The sequence below is a fragment of the Nycticebus coucang genome, chromosome 3 (genome assembly GCF_027406575.1).
Source record: "Nycticebus coucang isolate mNycCou1 chromosome 3, mNycCou1.pri, whole genome shotgun sequence".
In the NCBI taxonomy this organism is placed as follows: Eukaryota; Metazoa; Chordata; class Mammalia; order Primates; family Lorisidae; genus Nycticebus; species Nycticebus coucang.
In genome coordinates, this window is record NC_069782.1 from 73,118,837 (window position 1) to 73,133,703 (window position 14,867).

At 46.8% G+C, this 14,867-nt stretch overlaps 1 protein-coding gene across 19 annotated transcripts in view; it reads left to right on the top strand.

Annotated features, from left to right (window-relative positions):
• The window catches only part of GATAD2A (GATA zinc finger domain containing 2A), a 130,999-nt gene that overhangs the window by 83,215 nt on the left and 32,917 nt on the right, over nt 1-14,867 (top strand). For 13 of the 19 annotated variants that reach the window (XM_053585309.1, XM_053585313.1, XM_053585320.1 and 10 more), the window contains one exon: nt 4,226-4,488. In XM_053585309.1, the coding sequence (XP_053441284.1) occupies nt 4,232-4,488 (257 nt within the window). In that variant the 5' untranslated portion in view covers nt 4,226-4,231. The remainder of the gene's footprint in view (nt 1-4,225; nt 4,489-14,867) is intronic. The other 6 variants (XM_053585322.1, XM_053585325.1, XM_053585324.1 and 3 more) reach the window with 1 other exon arrangement.

The following is a 14,867-nucleotide window of genomic DNA, read 5'->3' on the forward strand; positions in this document are numbered from 1 at the left end:
TCTTTTTAATTATCAAGAGAGACTTACTGGCCTGGTGTGCCAGACCTGTGCTGGGTGCCTTCTGTTGATCTCCCAAATCCGCTTTAAGAAGAATTCTGGTTCTTTAGCCAGGTGTTGTGGCAGGCGCCTGTAGTCCCAGCTACTAAGGAGGCTGAGGCAAGAGACTCGTCTAAGCCCAAGAAGCTGGAGGTTGCTGTGAGCTGTGATGCCACGGCACTCTACTGAGGACAACAAAGTAAAACTCTGTCTCTTAAAAAAAAAAAAAAAAAAGAATTCTGGTTCCTGACGCAGCATCATTCAATCTTTTGGAATTGTTTTAGAACATGTTTTCTGCCTGTAGCTCTCAGACCAGTTGGATGGTGGCCTTTACTAAAATAAAAGAGCATTTGCATCCATCCTGAAGTCCCACTGTCAGCATTCTAGGGCTGGGCTGACCTGGCTGAGGTGCATGGAGAGGTCTCCAGTGTGGCCAGAACTTGACCTTCGTGGCCCCCAGCTGTGGAGGACATGGGCTACATCCCTACCACCTGAGCTGTGCAGACCTGAGGTTCCACATGGGGCATTTGGAGAATGAGAAGGAGGGGCTGAGGCTGGCCCAGTTCCAACCTCAAACCTTGAGGAACTGGGCAGCACTGGTGGCCTTGGTGCCTGGTGCCTCATCTTTAAAATGAGCATACTGCTGTTGAGACTTCTTCCTGATCAGGTAGTAGCCAGTACAAGATCCCCAGCCTTCAGAAAAGGGGTCTCTTCTGTGTGCTGGCAGTTCCTGCACAGGCCTGGGGTGGGACTTAAGTGGTTGGAGACATGTACCTTAATGCTGTCTTCTCTCACTAGAGATTTTAAAACAAATCCTAATTTGTCAGTTGGGGCAATTCAGCCTCTTCACCTGCTTTTGGGAAATATTCTAATCTCTTTGCAGATGTCATTTGTAATGCTTCCTTCTTCCTGACAACTTTGTCCCTGGGTGTGGTGGCCACCAGCTCTGATGTGCTGGGGACACTGGTCCTGCCTTACCTGAGGAAGGAATAATTACTCCTTAATAGTACTCACTCTCCCTAGGAGCAAATGTCCTGTAATGTCTGGGGACTGTCTAGTAGCAGGTTCAAGGTCAATCTGCATGGCTGTGGAGGACGCTCCAACACAAGGAACCCCCTGCTGTTGGCTGGTTGGCCCTGCCCCTTCCAGCTGTGCTTGTCCTTCCTATGGTGGGGGAGGCTTGCTTCAGAAGGGCCTTTCTCCCCATAATTTGCCTCGAGGAGGCACAGGCACTGGGTAGGTGAGCACTGTGAGGTTGTCCATCCTTTCTTAGGCCTGGGGTTGGCAGAGTTCTAGGCCTTTGGCTTCTTAGTAAGTTGCCCTGACATTGCACACCAAGCACATGCTGCCAGTGGGCCCTCTGCTGGGGACCAGCTACCAGAATGGCCCTGAGGTCTAGGGCTGGAGAGAAGCAACCCAGTGGTACTACTGAGGCCTTGTTCTGCCCTATACCACTTGTAATCTCTGGGAGGCCTACTGACAATAAACTGAGGACACTCAGGCACAGCCTGGCCAATTAGGTTATCTTTTCTGCCTTATCCATGTGGGTTGGAGTAGCTGGGAGGACTTCTCGTAGGCTCTTGGATTTGGAGCTCAGGGCTTACAAGGCTGAAGACTGCAATGGGATAGGTCCAGCCTGGCTGGAACAGGGGTGGAGTGGGGGAAGCACTAGGGGCTATGAGTCTTGGGAAGGGTACAGTGTGTCAGGATGGGAGTATGCTTTCTCCATCCCCTTAGGGACCCCTCCCCCACAATAGGCACCAGACAGACTGAGAGATTCACCCTTAGGGGCAGAATTTCCTCTGACTATAGGGGGCCATTGTGTGAGGTCTTGATCTCCTCTCATTTCCCACCTAGTTATACTCCTCCCTGCCCTGGGTCTGGGAGTACACATATCTGCTGTCCAAAGCAGCTGCCAAAGTCACTTCTCTTTCACAATTTCTGGATCATCTGTGGAGATCCTTCTTAAAAGTGATATCCTGCCCTCCCATAGTGAGAGAGGGAAAGGGGGGGTGGTGACCACTCTGAGGGCATCTCTGTGGTCTCATGAGAGACAGGATAGACAATCATTCAACAGGTTAGACAGGGTTTGTGGTCAACTAATACTGAAGGCAGGACAGAGACTATAGAACTTCAGGGCTAAGAGTGAAGTCAGAGCATCCCTCACCTCTCTCTGGGGCAGTGAGGAGACATAGGGAGGTGGAGTAGTTGCTAAGAGAAGAGCTGCTAGAGGGGAAGCTGGGTGAGTGGAAGGATTGGGGTACATTGGGCAGGCAGGCTGAGAGGCAGCTGGGGGTTGAACAGCTGTTATGGAGTGAGTGGTATTGTAGGCTGGGATTCCAGGAGGGCTTGGGGAATAGGCAGAGGCTAAGTCTGAAAGCCAGTGCCATAGAGATTTGGGGTTTCCTTCCTCTACCTTTTAACCCCCAGCCTGGTCACCACATTAGGAGCAACTTTGGCACCTGGGTGGTGCTGAGAGAGAGACATTCTCTGGCTTTGCCCTTGGGGGTTGGGGCAGGGGGCACAGAGTTGCCCTGGATCCTGGGGGGACACCTCAGGGGAGGATGTGGCTATTGGGAAATGTGTTCAGTTCAGCCCTTTTGGGTGGGCCTCCTTTTAGAGCAGGTACCATGTGTTCTGCTGGGCCACACTGGCCCAACATGTGTGTAAATGGCCTATTCCTCCCCCAGACTTCAGAAGCATGAAGCAGCTGTTACTTTCCTTCCTTTCAGTCTAAGTGTACGAAAGGGCACATTTGGGCAGGGCCTTGTTCTATTATTCATTTTTGAAATCAGCTCCTTTAAAGAGATTGCAAGTGAGTCAGCTTGAGAGCATCCCATAATATGGTGACAGGACACCTTCATTGCCTTGTGCTGCCCCCCCCACCCCCCCGAAGATGGCCTCAGGGACTGGGTGTACCCAGCCCTGCCCACTACAGGCTTCCCCAGGGTGTTTACAGTGAGCAACCTGGGGTACTAGGAAGACGGGTGCCCTGCCTGCGAGGACACAGAACCAGAGGGCTTTAGAATAGAGGAAGGCATGCTACAGGTGTGAGTCAGGGTTCTCTTTGAGTCTCATACACGGAGGACACCAACTGTCCTGTGGAAAACTATGACATTTTAGGAATTCTATGAGAGCTGAAGCACTAAATTTCTTCTTTATCCCCTGGTGAGCACTGGAGTTATTATTATTTTTTTTAAGACCCCCAACTCTCAGTGTTGATTATGTGCCTTGCCCTATTGGGGAGGCCAGAGATCAGAGTGGCCCCTTTAAGAGTGCCTGTGTCCCAGACCCTGCTGTGGAATGTCACCCACCTCCCTGCAGACAGATATCACTGTGCTGTTGTCCTATGTCCTGTCTCTGTGAGGGTTAACAACACTTCAGCTTGTTGTCTGGAACCGGTTCAGACTGGTTTTCTGGAAAGTGCTTTGTTTCTCCAGCTGAATCCTGGGAAGGGTCATGTAGAGCCCAGTGATGTCATGGGATCAAAAACTGACTCAGCTATTTTTTTCTTCTTTTTCTTTCTAAAAATCAAGACGTGTGTGCTGCAGGTACAAGGTGATGGCATGTTGATAGGCCAGGCCCTGCCCTGCTCAAAGTGTACCTCATTGGCAACCAAAGGGTTAAATGTGGGACACACATATACACACCCCAATCCTTGAAGGTGAGCAGAGAATGAGGGAACATCTCAGAAAGGGAGAAGCAGGGTTCACCACAGTATAGGGCTGGACTCAGGCCTTGACCCTGCTTTTAGGACAGTGTAGTCACTCCCTTGCTGGACTCCAGATAGTGCAGGTACTAAGAATCCCCTAGGCAGGTAGCTCAGATCTAGAACAGTTTCTCTCTGTTCGCTTTTAGATCTGAAGTGGACAGAATTTCCTTTTCTTTTTGATAAGCAGCCACCTCCCATTGTTTCTGTTCAACCTGCCACAGGTTCTCTGTCCCCTCATGGGGCAGGACAAACACAGTTTCCCAGATGCTCTGCCACACTGGAGGCCAGGGACACCCTGCTCCTGCATAGCCTTCCCCAAGGCAGTGAAGAAATGTCCTAGGGACACTTTGAGGGCCCTGTGCTTGTTGTACCTACTTCTGCCATTCTTACATGTGGAGGAAAATGCTCTAAAAAGTTTCGAAGAAGGCAACAACTTGACTGTGCCCAATTAAAATGTGTCTTCTCCTCCCCATTAAGTTCAGAATGACTGAAGAAGCATGCCGAACACGGAGTCAGAAACGAGCACTTGAAAGGGACCCAACAGACAACGATGTGGAGAGCAAGAAAATAAAAATGGAGAGAGGATTGTTGGCTTCAGATTTAAACACTGACGGAGACGTAAGGGTGATACCTGAGCCAGGAGCAGACCCAGCCCAAGGATTGCTGAGGGCAACAGAGGCTACGGGCAGAAGTGAAGGACTGGTGGGTGATGGGCCTGTGGATATGCGCACCTCACACAGGTGAGTGGGAGGAACCATTGGGAGGTGCTGGGACCGGGAGACAGAACTAGAGTGCCTAGATGGGGACAAGCCCCACTCTAGACCAGGGCATGCCTGTGTGTAGGAATCAGCTTAGCTGGAGTTATCATGGAGATGGCTGTGGGTACAGCCCAAGCATGGCCTCCACCAGCAACTGTGCTATTGTTTTTTTTTGTTTGTTTGTTGGCTTTTTTTGTAGAGACAGAGTCTCACTTTATGGCCCTCTGTAGAGTGCCATGGCCTCACACAGCTCACAGCAACTTCCAACTCCTGGGCTTAAGCGATTCTCTTGCGTCAGCCTCCCGAGTAGCTGGGACTACAGGCGCCCGCCACAACGCCCAGCTATTTTTTGGTCGCAGTTTGGCTGGGGTCGGGTTTGAACCTGCCACCCTCGGCATATGGGGCTGGCGCCCTACTGACTGAGCCTCAGGTGCCGCTCTGCAACTGTGCTATTGTTGCCAAGGGACCTCCTTCCTGGGACCCTGGGTCTCAGAAGTGTGGCTAGGGATGCTAGGGATTCTGCACCCTACCAGGATGACTTGGTTAGGAACAGAATTGGGAGCCCAGCCTAGGGCACATTGCTCCTTGGAGGTGGGGGCCATGCATTCACTAAACTCGGATCTTCTGTGGCCTGTTCTATTGGTTTCTCCTTAACACTGGTTGCTTTAAGGGTAACTTTTCTGATACTCATCTTTTGTAAGACTCTTAAAGTAAAAGATTAAAAGGCATAACAGCAAATTCACCATTTCTTCACTCAAAAGCCTTCTTTTTTCTCTTTCAAGAGAAATTTAGACCCAGCACCTATATCACTCCTTCCTTGGAGCTGTCCAGAATGTTCATACCAAGACACCCCCTGACTCTGCTGACTACAGTACCTGTTCCAAAGCCAATGATCTCTTTTAAAGTTTCAAAATGAAAACTAGGGCGGCACCTGTGGCTCAAAGGAGTAGGGCACTGGGCCCATATACCAGAGGTGATGGGTTCAAACCTGGCCCCGGCCAAAAACTGCAAATAAATAAATAGGCTTGGTGCCTGTGGCTCAAGCGGCTAAGGTGACAGCCACATACACCTGAGCGGGTGGGTTCAAATTCAGCCTGGGCCCGCCAAACAACAATGGCTGCAACCAAAAAATAGCCAGGCATTGTGGTGGGCACCTGTAGTCTCAGTTACTTGGGAGGCAGAGGCAGGAGAATCTCTTGAGCCCAGGAGTTGGAGGTTGCTGTGAGCTGTAATGCCACGGCATTCTACCCAGGGCGACAGCTTGAGGCTCTGTCTCAAAAAAAAATATTAATAAATAAAAATAAATAAATAAATGAAGGGCGGCGCCTGTGGCTCAAAGGAGTAGGGCGCTGGCCCCATATGCCAGAGGTGGCGGGTTCAAACCCAGCCCTGGCCAAAAACTGCAAATAAATAAAAGAACAAATTAGGTATAAATGGAAAAAAAAAAAAAAACCCGAAAACTATAAGTTTAGGTCTCTTTTCCCTCTCTCTGACTCAGTCTTCAGCTGGGACAAGAATCCATGACACTTCAAGTGAGGTTGAGAGGCTGGTGAGCAGCCAGGAGTGGGTTTGGAGTCAGAGCAGGAGGAGCCCACATACAAAGAAATCTTCTGGGTCCCTCTTGTCTTCCTAGGCTCCCGATGCGTGTGCTCTCCTGTAGTCATGATGCTCCTCCTATAGGGTAGGCCAGTGAATTATGAGGGAAAGGTTAAGTGCTGAAGGAGCTTAGAGTTGGGACTCAAACCAGATCTTTCAGTTGCCAAAGCCCATGCATGGCTTCATTAGCCTCTGGGTCTCTTGTTCCTTTTCCCCATTGGGCCATTGATTGGCCTCCAAACTGAGGTCATGTAGAAGATGGAGCATTGTTTCCTGAAATTGATCAATGTGCTTTCCTTGTAATGCATTAAGAGAGCAAGGGACAGAGAGTAAACCAGGCACTGGGCGGTGGTGGGGATGCTGTGTGTGTGTCTTCCTAGAGCATTAGAGACACCCTAGGGGGTCCAAGGACTTTGTGAAGCGGGATGAAGATGTGGAAAGAGCCTAGCTCAAAGGCCAGCAGGCAGAGTTGTGGTCAGATCACACAACCTGATTGATCCTAAGCATATGATCTTAGCCTGTATTTCTTCACTCACTAAATAGGCAATTATTTCTGCCTTGCAGGTTGATGGGATGCCAGGTAGCTTGCACCCAAAACCAGCTTCAGTGCTCAGTGTATAGTGAGGGAAGCAACTGAAATGGTGTTGGTGACAGCTCTCCTTCAGTCTTAGCTTTACTCAACACAAGATGTTACATTTATAACTAGTGTCTCCCGGAGTTCCCATGTTGAAATTTTTTTTTTTTGAGACGGAGTCTTGCTATGTCACCCTTGTAGAGTGCTGTGGTGTCACAGCTAACAGCAGCCTCAAACTCTTGGGCTTAAGTGATTCTCTTGCCTCAGCTTCCCAAATAGCTGGGACTACAGGCGCCCTCCACATTGCCCAGCTATTTTTTTGTTGCAGTTGTCATTGTTGTTTAGCTGGCCCAGGCCAAGTTCGAACCTACCAGCTTCGGTGTACATGGCTGTTGACATAACCACTGTGCTATGGGCACTGAGCCCATATTGAATGTTTTTTCTAATTCTTTTGAGAAGTACTTTTCTGAGTTTTGATAGAGTTATAGGATCACGTCTAGTCCAATACTGTTCTAAAACTATAATCCATTCTGGAGTGAGTGGCTCCAGTTTCTGTATCAGAAACCACAAATCTTTGGATCCTCTTGGGAGCATGTTGCTTGAAACACCCTTTGGGGAGCCTCCCTTTAGCACAACATGGTGGTTCTATTTTCCAAGTTGGTGTTCAAACCCTTATAGGGCACAGCTTTATTGAACCACAGTTTAGGTTGGCTGAAGCGCTTTGGCAATGGGTTCAACATAGTTTATAAAACTAACACACCAATTTTAGATTATTGTGGTAAGAGAATACAATTTTTGTTAACTTTTTTTTTTGGAGATAGGGTCTCGCCCTGTTGATTGGGATAGAGTGCAGTGTTGTCATCATAGCTTACTGCAACTTCAAACTTCTGGGCTCAGACAACGCCTGCCTCAGCCTTCTGAGTAGCTGGTACTAAAACATGTACCATCACACCCAGCTAATTTTTCTGTTTTTTACAGAGATGGGATCGTGCTATGTTGCCTGGGCTAGACTTGAACTCCTGATCTCAAGCAATCCACCCACCTCGGCCTTCCAGAGTGCTAGGATTATAGGCATGAGCCACCATGCCCATTCCTATTCTTTTAACTTTTTAACTAAAGTGTAGCAAACATAACAAATAATATATACATGTGTACAGCTAGATAAATTTTCAGAAACAGAAAATTTGTAACTTAAATCAAGAAACAGAATTACTGGCACTTACAAAGACCCCTTTTTGCCCACTTGCTGTTACTTACCTTCTAAGGGTAATCAGTTTCTTGACTTTTAACAGCATTAATTTTTCCTGCTTTAAATAAATGAAATAATATAGTATATACCCTTTGTTGTCTTGCTTTTACTCAAAATTTTGATATTTAGCTATACTGTTGAGTATAGCAATGGTTAATTTTTACTGCTATGTAATATTGTTTCTAGAATTTCTGTTTGTCTCTTTTTCAAAATTACCTCTTTTTCTTTTATGCTGTCTTATTACTGTCTTAAGACCCAATTTGGGCATATTGTAGGCTAGAACTTGTTTCTGATGGCTTCTAGGAGAGAGAATTTCTCTCTCTTTTTTTTTTTTTTTTTTTTTTAAGAAAGTGGCTGGTGAATTGGAATCACACATACATATTTTTATTTTATTTTTTGCAGTTTTGGCTAGAGCCAGGCTTGAACCCGCCACCCCTGCTATATGGGACTGGTGCCCTACTCCTTGAGCCACAGGCGTCACCCTACGTTTTTAATTGTAGTAGGATTATTTGGAGTATACAGAGTCAGAAAAAGTGGTAGCCTAAGGTTGAGGTCATGGTTGGGACAAGACAGAAATATCGACAAAAATGTATTTGAGAAGAACCTTATCCAAAAAGCTCAGCAGCCGGGCTCAATGGCTCATGCTTGTAATCCTACCACTCTGGGAGACTGAGGTGGGTGGATTGCTTGAGCTCAAGAGTTTGAGACCAGTCTGAGCAAAAGCAAGACCCATAAGACCCCATCTCTGAACAATACAGCCAGGCATTGTGGCACGTGCCTCTAGTCAGTCCCAGCTACTTGGGAGGCTGAGGCAAGAGGATCATTTGAGCTCTAGAGTTTGAGGTTGCTGTGAGCTATGACATCACAACACTCTACGAAGGGACATAAAGTGAGACTCAGTCTTAAAACAAAACAAAAAAAACACAAGAAGCTCAGCGAACTCCATCATAAATAGAGATCTATTCCTAAACTCATCATAGTCAAACTGTGGAAAGCCCCTTCCTGCCCGAAAAAAAAGAGTGAGTCAGAAAATCTCTTTATTTATTTATTTTTGAGACAGAGTCTCACTATATTGCCCTTGGTAGAGTGGCATGGCGTCACATCTTACAGCAATCTCAAACTCTTGGACTTAAGTGATTCTTTTGCCTCAGCCTCCCAAGCAGCTGGACGACAGGTGCCTGCCACAATGCCCGGCTACTTTTTGTTGTTGCAGTTGTCATTATTTAGCAGGCCCAGGCCAGGTTCAAACCTGTCACTCCCAGTATATGTGGCCAGCACCCTTGCCACTGAACTAGGGGCACCGAGCCAGAAAATCTTGAATGTAATAAGAGAAAACTCATCACATGTAGGGGAGCATTAATATGATGAACAACTGATATCTGACTTGGGACAGTGGAAACCAAAAAGGAAGTGACTGATGTTCACAGTACTTAGAGAAGAAAATTGTAAATCCAGAATTCTATATCCAGCACAACTGTCCTTCAGAAATGAAGATGAAAAGGACATTGTCAGATAAAGATCAAGTAGGACCCATTGCTGGCAGACCTGTCAGTTCTTCAGACTAACAGAATAAAACTCATTGGCCATGTAAGTCTACAGGAAGAAATAACACTGGAAATGGTAAATATGGGTTTATAGAATGGACTTAACTAGGTCTACAGTGTAGAAACTGACTGAAGGCATTTGGTGATCAGTTGGATTTATAACATACATAGAATATGGGTGATAATAGTACCAAATGGAGTAATACTGGAACAAAGTTTCTGTATTTTACTGGAATCAAGTTAATATTAATCTGAAGTAGACTGTGATTAATATACTTGTTTTAATACTTAGAGGTAGGAAATAGAGTTAAAATACAGTTAAAAAGAATCAACAGGGTGGCTCCTGTGGCTCTACGGAGTAGGGCGCCAGCCCCATATACCAGAGGTGGCAGTTCACACCCAGCACTGGCCAAAAAAAAAAAATCAAAAGAGATTGGAATAATTAAAGTGGTACACTAAGAGACATAAAAGACAAAAGACAGTAAGGAACAGAGAAACAAACAAAAAAAAGAAAACGTAAAAAATAAGCAGCAATGTGGCAATGTAAATCCAGCCATATCAATATAATTACAGTAAATGTGAATGGTCTGAATACCCTAGTCTAAAGGCAGGGATTATCAGTGTATTTTTTTTTTTTTTTGAGACAGTCTCATCACCCTCAGAGTGCTGTAGCGTCACAGCAACCTCAACTCTTGGGCTCTCTTGCTTCAGCCTCCCAAGTAGCTGGGACTACAGGCACCTGCTACAACGCCTGGCTATTTTTTGTTGTTGTTGCAGTTGTCTCTGTTGTTTAGCTGGCCCAGGCCGGGTTCAAACCTGCCAGCCTCTGTGTATGTGGCTGGCGCCTGAACCACTGTGCTACGGGTGCTGAGCCAGACTTTTTTTTTTTTTATTTTGGCCGGGGCTAGGTTTGAACCTGCCACCTCCGGCATATGGGACCGGCACCCTACTCCTTGAGCCATAGGCGCTGCCCCAAGCCAGACTGTTTTTTTAAAAAGCAAAATCCAGCTTATATGTTGTCTAGAAGTGATATCCGTTAGATTCAAGTACAAATATAAAAAGTTGGAAAAAGATCATTTAAGTAGCCATTAGAGAACTGGAGTGACTTGGCTGGGTGTGGTCCTAGCACTCCAGGGGGCCAATGCAGGCAGAGCGTTTGAGTTCGTGAGTTTGAGACCAGCCTGAGCAAGAGCAAGACCTCATCTCTAAAAATAGCTAGCCATTGTGGTAGGTACTTTTAGTCCCAGCTTCTTCACCTCCCTGGCCAAGCAATTGTGATCCACAATAGACTATAAAACACACTAGAAATGCCATGTGTTTATTGGGCCTGCACAGGCAGGGCACTATTGTCACTGGGTCCTCTCCCCTTCTTGGGAGGCTGAGAAAAGAGAATTGCTTGAGCCCGGGGGTTTGAGGTTGTTGTGAGGTATGGTTGTTGTGAGGTATGTGAGGTGCCATGGCATTCCACCGAAGGCAATAAAGGTGAAATTCTGTCTCAAAAAACAACAAAAAAAATAGCATAGATTGTAAGACAAAAAAATATTATTAGCACCATAGGGGAGCATTTCGTAGTAAATCCTATGTCAGGAAGACATAACAGTAAAAAAAAATATGTGCAGAGCCCCAAAATCGTTGAAACATAAACTGGTAAGACTCATCATGGAAATGCATCATTAGGTTTGGTGCCCGTAGCTCAGTGGTTAGGATGCTGGCCACCCACACTGGGGCTGGTGGGTTCGAACCTGCCCCAGGCCTGTTAAACAACAATGACAACTACAGCAAAAGAATAGCTAGGTGTTGTGGCAGGCACCTGTAGTCCCAACTTGGGAGCCTGAGGCCAGAGAATTGGTTAAGCCCAAGAGTTTGAGATTGCTGTGCGCTGTGACACCATGGCACTCTACCAAGGGTGACATAGTGAGACTTCATCTCAAAAAACAAAAAGGAAATGCATCACTAATTATAGTTACCTCACTCTCACTGATTGTTAGAGCAGCAAACTTATGGAGGACTTGAAGAGCATTATCAACTCAGTTGATTTGCCTGACATTTCTAGAGCACTCTACCTGATGAATTCAGAATACATCTCCAGTGCTAATGGAACATCCTCCAGGGTAGACCATTTGCTAGGCCATAAAACAAGACTCAAGGATATCTATAATTTAAAAAGACAATAGTAAGTGTTGACGAGGATATGTAGAAACAAGAACCCCTCATTCATTGCTTGTAGGTATGTTCAACGACATAAATGGACATAAACCATATGATGCAACAATCTACCCAAGAGAAATGAAAACATATATTCACACAAAGACAAGTAGATGGGTATCCACAGAAGCATGATTTCATAATAGTCCCAAAGTGAAAACAACCCAAATATCTGTGGATAAGACAAATGTTCTACATTCACATAGTGGGTTACCACTCAGCATTACAAAGAACAAACTGTAGATAGATGTTGCAACACAGATGAACCTCAAACTCGTCGTGCCAAGGGGGAATCAGCAGACGCAGTGATTGTATGTTGTATAATTCCACTGGAAGGCATGTCCTCTCAACAAAAGCAAATATAGAGATGGAAGGTGATCAGTGTTTCCTTAGGGCAGGAGTAGGAGTGGGTGGGAGCAATAGCACACAGGCACAGGGAACATTTCTGGACAATGGAAATATCCTAAAATTGGATTGTGGTAATGATTACATAGCTCGATAAATTTGCTAAAATAATGAAATTGTGCTCTCTTATAATTGACAGATTTTGTGTTATATAAATTATACCTCAATATGGATGCTAAGTTAATAAGTAGAGGTTCAAATAGTTTGGCTTCCATTCTGGCATCCATGAATGTGTGCCTGGAAAAAGGAAATCCACAGAGGTAGAAGTTTTGAGTCTGTTGATTTTGTGAGGCTAACCCAAAGGTTGTGGGCATGTGCTAACCCTAGACAGTCTACCCATTGGATGAGGCTAGAGCAGGCAGAAAAAGCACTTCCTGGTCTTCTGGCTGGGCAGGCTGTGATAACATGTTTAGTTGGTCACCTCAGGGCTCTTAGCCCAGCGGTTCTCAACCTGTGGGTCGTGACCCACAAGAACTATATTAAAGGGCCGCAGCCTTAGGAAGGTTGAGAACCACTGCCATAGCTTGTTGGGGCCTTGAGGTAGCATCTTAGCTGTTAGAAGTGATCTTCAGCTTTAGTTTCTCAGGCCTTCACCTCCTTGGCCAAGCACTTGTGACCCATAATAGACTATAAAACACACTAGAAATGCCATGTGTTTATTGGGCCTGCACAGGCAGGGCACTGTTCTTGTCACTGGGGACTTCATGATAGTTAGAATCACTGCCCCTATCTTTCAAGACTAGAAATCATGAAAGGGGCAGTGGGAGTGACACATCTGTATAGAAACCAACCTCTCTTCCATGCCTAGGGTCTGTACTGGCTCTTTGGTATTGAGATAGGGATTGGAGGCCCACAGTGGTGAGCGTGTGTGTGCACACATCATTTATATCACAATAACACCCAAGTTCTCTTCTAAAAACAAAAATGAATCAGAAAGTAATGTGAGATAGCAGCTGCCTAGACAACTAGTCACCTGACTTCTAGAATATTGGCTTTGTGTAGATGGCCTCATTTGGTTCTGTGCTGAAATGGGGCCAGCTGGAGAAAGTATATCCCTTAACTTTTCCAAGATGACTCCAGTGGTCATGGGTAGAGTCCTTGCTGTTTGGGCAGGCACTTTTTTTTTTCTTTAAGACAGAGTCTCACTATGTCACCCTTGGTAGTATGCCGTGGTATCACAGCTCACAGCAACCTCAAACTCTTGGGCTCAAGCGATTCTCTTGCCTCAGCCTCCCAAGTAGCTGGGACCACAGGTGCCTGCCACAACACCCGGCTATTTTTTTTTTGTTGCAGTTGTCATTGCTGTCCAGCTGGCCCAGGCCAGGTTAAACCCATGCATGTGGCTGGTGCCGCAACCACTGTGCCACGGGCGCTGCCTGGACAGGCACTTTTTGTAAGTGGCAGCTTGAGCAGGGAAAGGTAAAATCAGTACCGAATCTCCCCCACCCCCCACCCAGGAGGTCATGCTGGGCTCATGTCACATTAGCGTGGGCCTCTCCTGGTATATGAGTTGTGCATACATCTGTGTAATCCAAACCTTCATCAAGGCAGGGAACTTTAATACCCCCTAGAATCCTTATCATCATCTCTCTGGAAGAGCCCTCTGCACATCCGCACCCTCCCTGCGTTGGCCTGCTTCCTCACAGGAGACTGATCTCACCTCTTCACAGACTTCCCTAGAATACAGGGAATAGATACAGGCAGAATGTGCTTGTAGGGATCTGGCTTTCCTCAGAATGTTTTTTTTTTTTTGTAGAGACAGAGTCTCACTGTACCGCCCTCAGGTGGAGTGCCGTGGCGTCACACAGCTCACAGCAACCTCTAACTCTTGGGCTTACGCGATTCTCTTGCCTCAACCTCCCAAGCAGCTGGGACTACAGGCGCCTGCCACAACGCCTGGCTATTTTTTTTTTGTTGTTGCAGTTTGGCTGGGGCTGGGTTTGAACCCACCACCCTCGGCATATGGGACCGGCGCCCTACTCACTGAGCCACAGGCGCCGCCTCCTCAGAATGTTTTGAGATCCATCCCTGATGTGTTCATTGGTGTGTTGCTGAGTGGTACCCACTCACCTGACTATAACACCTGCTCATGTGGTTAGTGTGAATGCGATTCTTGTGTGCATCCCTGCAGACATCTCCTTGTGGACATCAATTGGTATTTCTTTTGGTAGATAACCCAAGGGTTGAACTGCAGGGTAACAGGGTCTGTGTGTGTTCAATTGTTTTAAAGGCTTTCTCCCCAAAATGTCTGGCAGGTGTGGCATTCCAGTTGGCTGCTTCATGCTCACTTGGTGTTCTTGATCCTTAAAGTTTTAACCACTGGGTCCTGAGAGAGGTAGGGATCCACACCCTGACTCACATGTGTGCTGGAGTCCTGGGCTGTTACCCTTTTTTGTGTGGTGGAGACACGAAGCCAGGCCTATGGGGCAGAAAAGACTGCCCCAGCTGCTCAGTCATTGTTGTACCCAGCCACCTACATAGAGGTGGAATAGGGGTCCTTGCTGCAATAAGCAGATATCCTCCACCCCCTGGTCTCAGGACTGTGCCCTGTGGCAGCTGTGTTGGGTCTTTTTGTCTGTTGGAATGTGGGTCCTTGAGTGAGAAGGGCAAATGAGGCACAGCTGTTGGTGGGCTCAAGGGCTGGGGAAGGGGTGGGTGGGTTCTCACAGCCTGGGGGAAGGGTGTTTGTGGCCCTCACCCTGACTCTCCTAGAGCCCTTTTCCACAGGGAACAAAACCCCCATCTCTCGCCCCCTTCCCCTATTGGGGCAGAAGTCCACCAGCAAGAA